Source organism: Saprolegnia diclina (genome assembly GCF_000281045.1).
Source record: "Saprolegnia diclina VS20 unplaced genomic scaffold supercont1.91, whole genome shotgun sequence".
NCBI classification, from domain to species: Eukaryota; Oomycota; class Saprolegniomycetes; order Saprolegniales; family Saprolegniaceae; genus Saprolegnia; species Saprolegnia diclina.
In genome coordinates this window covers 37,497-42,161 of record NW_008246158.1, presented here as the reverse complement: position 1 = coordinate 42,161, position 4,665 = coordinate 37,497, and the positions used below count along the sequence as shown (strand labels likewise).

At 58.5% G+C, this 4,665-nt stretch overlaps 4 protein-coding genes across 4 annotated transcripts in view; 2 read left to right on the top strand and 2 right to left on the bottom strand.

The window, feature by feature from the left end:
* SDRG_15402 (hypothetical protein) overlaps nucleotides 1–408 on the top strand; it is a gene marked incomplete at both ends in the record, with an annotated part of 2,696 nt that extends 2,288 nt beyond the window's left edge. The window contains 2 exons of the mRNA XM_008621573.1: nucleotides 5–73; nucleotides 117–408. Coding sequence (XP_008619795.1) covers nucleotides 5–73; nucleotides 117–408 — 361 coding nt within the window. The remainder of the gene's footprint in view (nucleotides 1–4; nucleotides 74–116) is intronic.
* A 52-nt stretch (nucleotides 409–460) lies between these two features.
* Nucleotides 461–1,372, bottom strand: SDRG_15401 (hypothetical protein; the record flags this gene model as incomplete). Its single annotated transcript, XM_008621572.1, has 2 exons — nucleotides 461–954; nucleotides 1,090–1,372. 2 exons carry the CDS (start codon nucleotides 1,370–1,372, stop codon nucleotides 461–463), a joined length of 777 nt encoding a protein of 258 aa, XP_008619794.1.
* Nucleotides 1,373–1,563: 191 nt separating this feature from the next.
* SDRG_15400 (hypothetical protein) lies at nucleotides 1,564–2,345 on the bottom strand. Its single transcript, XM_008621571.1, has one exon. The coding sequence runs from the start codon at nucleotides 2,321–2,323 to the stop codon at nucleotides 1,661–1,663; it is 663 nt and encodes a 220-aa protein (XP_008619793.1). The 5' UTR covers nucleotides 2,324–2,345; the 3' UTR covers nucleotides 1,564–1,660.
* A 766-nt stretch (nucleotides 2,346–3,111) lies between these two features.
* SDRG_15399 (hypothetical protein) overlaps nucleotides 3,112–4,665 on the top strand; it is a gene marked incomplete at its 3' end in the record, with an annotated part of 7,266 nt that continues 5,712 nt past the window's right edge. The window contains exons 1-3 of the mRNA XM_008621570.1: nucleotides 3,112–4,004; nucleotides 4,047–4,469; nucleotides 4,514–4,657. Coding sequence (XP_008619792.1) covers nucleotides 3,153–4,004; nucleotides 4,047–4,469; nucleotides 4,514–4,657 — 1,419 coding nt within the window. The 5' untranslated portion in view covers nucleotides 3,112–3,152. The remainder of the gene's footprint in view (nucleotides 4,005–4,046; nucleotides 4,470–4,513; nucleotides 4,658–4,665) is intronic.

Genomic DNA, 4,665 nt, shown 5'->3' with positions numbered 1-4,665 from the left:
GTAGGGTGGACACGCCGCTGACAGTCTACACGTTTGACGTGACCAACCCCAAGCCGGGGTTTGCGACGCCAAAGTACCAAGCTCAAAATTGTCGCTGAACTCAAGCTAGAGTGTAGGTTTGAGCTCGACAAGCGGGGCAAAGAAGTGCAGGTGCCCGTGGACTTTGAGAACGACGCCGAGTACAAGGAGATCCGCGAGGGTCTGGACCCGGCCTTTCTCGAAGCGGCGTCCAACGGCGTCGAACTCTACCTCCATGGCGACTGGCGCGGGGCCAAAATGGCTTTCAACCAAGCCCTCGAGCTGCGGCCGGGCGACGGCCCCGTGTCGCACGTCATGAGCTACATGAAGAGCTTCGACTACAACGCTCCACACGACTGGGAAGGAGTCCGTGACCTCGACGGCTACTGAGCGGCGGATGTACATACTTCGAGACAACTCTGCTAACACTTGAGAATACATGTTACAACGTCTTATCGCTACGGAGGCGTAGGGCGAGGCTCTTGATGGACAGCGGCACGTTCAAGATCGTGTCGTCGTCGTCGTTCTCGAGCAGCAGCATCAGCTGCTTCTTCGTGAGCCGCAGCCACCCATGGTCGGGCACAGCCGGGTTCCGACACAGCATCGCGCGGTGGGCCGACTGCATCTCAGGCGCGGACACCAAGTGTGTCCAGTCGTCGAGGACAGGGGCGCCGGCGGGGGCAGGGGCCGTCGAAAATAAAGTCTCGAACGGTTCGTTCCACGAGTCCTTGGCCTCGTCCAGGGCCCCGAGGACGTCGCCCGGCTCAAAATCGTCGGCTGCGAACGCGCCCAAGCCCACGCCCGCAATCAAGCTTTCACGCACTACGATCGTCGGAGCGCCATGCTTGCGACGCTGATCGGCGTCGTCCAGCGTCAAGAGCCGTCGCTTGCCTGCCCGCTTGGTCGTGGCGGACGTTCGCATGGGCGCCGAGGCTTCTGACTCCGAGGCATCCGAGTTAGCAAGTACCGTTGGTTGCGCTTTCCTCTTGGGCGCTCGCTGAGTTGGTTTGCGATCCTCTGGCTTGACCTTGGCACGACGCGCAGCATCGTCAGCGGCAAGTCGCACTCTACTGGCGCTAGGCACAGAGACAACATCGCCGGGCACGAGATCGGTCACTGCAAAGAGGCCTAGCCCAACGCCTGCGATCAGCGACTCGCGGACCTCGACGGGCGGCGCCGCGACCACGCTGGCGGCGAGCGACTTGGGCTCCTCGACCGGCTGCGTTAAGGCGGGTAGCGCCACGACTTCGCCTGCGCCCACGCTCTCTTGCACGAAGAGGCCGACGCCGACGCCGAGGATGAGCGACTCCTTGTACACGAGCCGCGGGCGGTCGGCCCGGTCGCGCTGTGGCATTGCGTGGAGAAAATGGACCAATGGCATCGCGCTATTTTTCTGATTTCCAACCAATAAATGCCCGCGTTGCTGGGATTTTAGCAAATCACAATCGCGGGCTTGGGGAGCCCCCACAACCACTTCAACTTGACGCGATCACGGGCCTCATCCGCAAGGGTCCCTGGGTAAGCCTACCCACGACAACAAGATCGAGGGTTTAGAGAACGCACTAGTAAATGGTTATAAAGCTACGGCGCTACCTTGTACAAGTGCTTTCTGCAGTACAATCGCTTGACCAGTACGCGAAATCTACTTGCGAATCTCGTCTTGGACGCGCTCCATCCACGCAGCAACGTCGTTGCCACCGGCGTGGTCGGGCGTCGATCGCAGTCCGTCGACGACGCCGAAAAAGTCGCCGGCCTCTTTGTTCTGGCTGAGCTTGAATTGACTCTCCACCGACTCGATCGAGAGGCGCAGCCCGACAATGCTCCGCAGCAGCTTGTCCACGTACGCGGTTGGCGCCTCGTCCACGCGCCACGGCGCCTCCATCTTCGCCTCGTGTGTGTCCGAGAGCGCGCTCACGTTGCGCAGGACCCAGTCGCGATCGCGCTCAATACGCAGCGATGCGTGAACGTGCACCGCAATGTAGTTCCACGTGGGCACGGCCTTGCCCGTGGCCTGCTTGGTCTCGTACCACGACGGCGAGACGTACGCGTTCGGGCCCTGGAAGATGGCGAGCGCGCGCACGCTGCCCTCGAGGCGCGCGATGGCGTTGACCTTGGGGACATGCCCATGGAGCTCGTTCCCTACGTGAAGCAGCGGGATGTGGCTCACGAGCGGACTCTCGCCGGCGGCCTGCGGTACGACGAGCGTCGCCAAGGGATAGCGAGAGAGGATCTCGTGCACGCGGTCCGTGCCCACCTCGCGGAAGGCCGACGGCGTGTACATGGATCGTCGGGCGGAAGCCAGCATCTTGTCGAATGCTCGCCACCGCAATTAGTATCCAAATCGATGGATTTCACGTGAATAGTGTCCTAATGACTTGCACAATAGTGTATGAAGAGAAATAGAGTGTGCAATATCAACCTGAAATAGTGAAATCGTGTTCTTTTGAGATGCCCAGCGAAGCCTGCGGAATAGTCTCGCCAACGATGGCGTCACCGCGCTGGCCATTGCACTTGGGGGTAGGAGGGTATGTTTTCTTTGCTGACGCACCTTGTATTCGGCTCGATGAAGAGCTGGGAGCGGGGACTGGCTAAACTAAAAAATCTTCAACTCAAACTCAAGAGCCATTTTCCTGGTAGGAACGTTTACGTGGTGTACCAGCATCCCAGGGGATTAATTCGTATTTTCTGGCCAACCCATTGGCTATAATTCAAGCCATTTTGGCAAATGCAACGCAGTTGCATTGGTCTAAGCCAATCGCATCGCGCGAAACCTGTCCCGTAAAGTGCGATTTGATAGTCCCTGTTAAGTGCTGTCACATCCCCGGACGTTATAGTTGATTAAAGTAAAACAATTGCGCTGAAGTGCGCCTGCGTACTTAACCGAAATTCACGCAACTTTCCAGTTAGGTGCGATTGCAGAAGCGCGCGAAGACCGCAGCAAGCGTCGTCGCAATACCGTTAATCAACGCTTCGCATTCAATACAAAAGTTCCTACCAGCTCACCCCGGAAGGGACCTGTTTTCGAAACCGGTACAACCGGATATTTGAATATAGAATCGTTGGCGCCTTTCCCAATTTAGATTGCTTTTTGAATGCTGGGGCACGAAACTGCTCCCTCAACTGCGGATCTGGCGATGCGCAAGATCTCCCCCGACAACCAACCCGACAGGATCGCACGCGCGCCCACTCGCAACACCAACTCGCTCACAAAGGCACTGCCGACGATGGCCATGTCCGGTACCGTCGTCAACCTCACGCCCAAGGGCACGACGCACCGGCTGTTGCCCAACCAAAGCAAGTCCAAGGTGCACCCGGAAGGCACGATCGCGCCCATCACCGCCTTTCAGCGCCGCGGCATGGCGCTCCTCGAAAACAAGTCGTACGCCGCTTTGATGAGTTTCATCACGCTCTACTGCCTCTTTGCCGATGACTTTCGAGCTGCCTTCTTCAGCAAGAGCGCCGACATGGGCTTCTACGTCGTTGCGTTCCTCTGTCTTCTCCTCTTCCTCGTCGAGTTTGGCCTCTCGTGCCGCTGCAAACACGACTACCTCCTCTCGTTCTACTTTTACCTCGACGTTCTCGCAACCTTTTCGCTTCTGCCCGACATTGGGTTCATTTGGAACCCGCTGACCGACGCCGAGACGGTCTCGAGCGTCTCGCAAGCAGGCGCCAAGGCCGGGCGCATCGTCCGCGTCGTCCGCGTCATCCGACTCGTCCGCATCGTCAAGCTCATCAAGTGGAAGCACAGCACGGAAGAGTCGGACCTCGTCATCGTCGAGAGCAAGACCGGCGGACGCATGGCGGAAATGACCACCCGCCGCGTTGTCATGATCGTGCTCTTCCTCTGCTTTGTGCTCCCGGCTTTTGACGGCGGCTACAACGAGCCCTTCAACCTCTTTGAGTCGCGTGGCTTTGACTTGATCCACCAAATGTCGACAACGCCGGCCGATGTCTCGACTCAGCCCATCTTTCTCAACACCTTTGGGGTACTCTGTGTTACTACGGTTGTTCTATTCATAAATGTGTAGAGCTGGTTTTACTACACGACCGACGACGTCGTGTACCTCACGCTCCACAACATCACTGGCGACAAGCTCGGCCGGCTCTTTACCTCGTTTTCGTTTCCAAAGACGGAGGTCTCGACGGCGCAGATGGCCAAAATTCTGCCGACACAAGCCGCCGTCCTCGACATGTACCGCGTCAACGAGCTCCGGTCGATCACATCCACGGGCTGCTTTGCAGCGTGGAACGGCTCGGACATCGTCGCCGACCCCGTGCTCTCGTCCTTGGCGTGTCAGTCGGTCGTTTGGTTTGACATTGCCACAGTGGCCAAAGCCACGGCCATCTCGAGCATCTACCGCACAGTGTTTATCCTCGGCGTCCTCGTCATTGCGTCGCTCTCGTTCGTCCACGTCGCCCGCATCATCGTCCTCAACCCCATCGAGCGCATGGTAGAACTGACGAAACATACATATACTCCACGCCTAAATGCTAGATGGCGACGATCAAGCAGCTCGCCGAGTCGCCGCTCGGCCAGCACCTCAGCATCGGTAGCGAGCAGCAGCGGTTTGCCAAGGAACAAGGCTTTGAGACGGCCGTGCTGGAAGCCACCTTGGACAAGATCTCGGGCTTGATGCAAGTCGGGTT

Bases quoted from the DNA above. Each gene is read 5' to 3' on its own strand.
- SDRG_15400 (XM_008621571.1), bottom strand. From the start codon at position 2,323: ATGCTGGCTTCCGCCCGACGATCCATGTACACGCCGTCGGCCTTCCGC.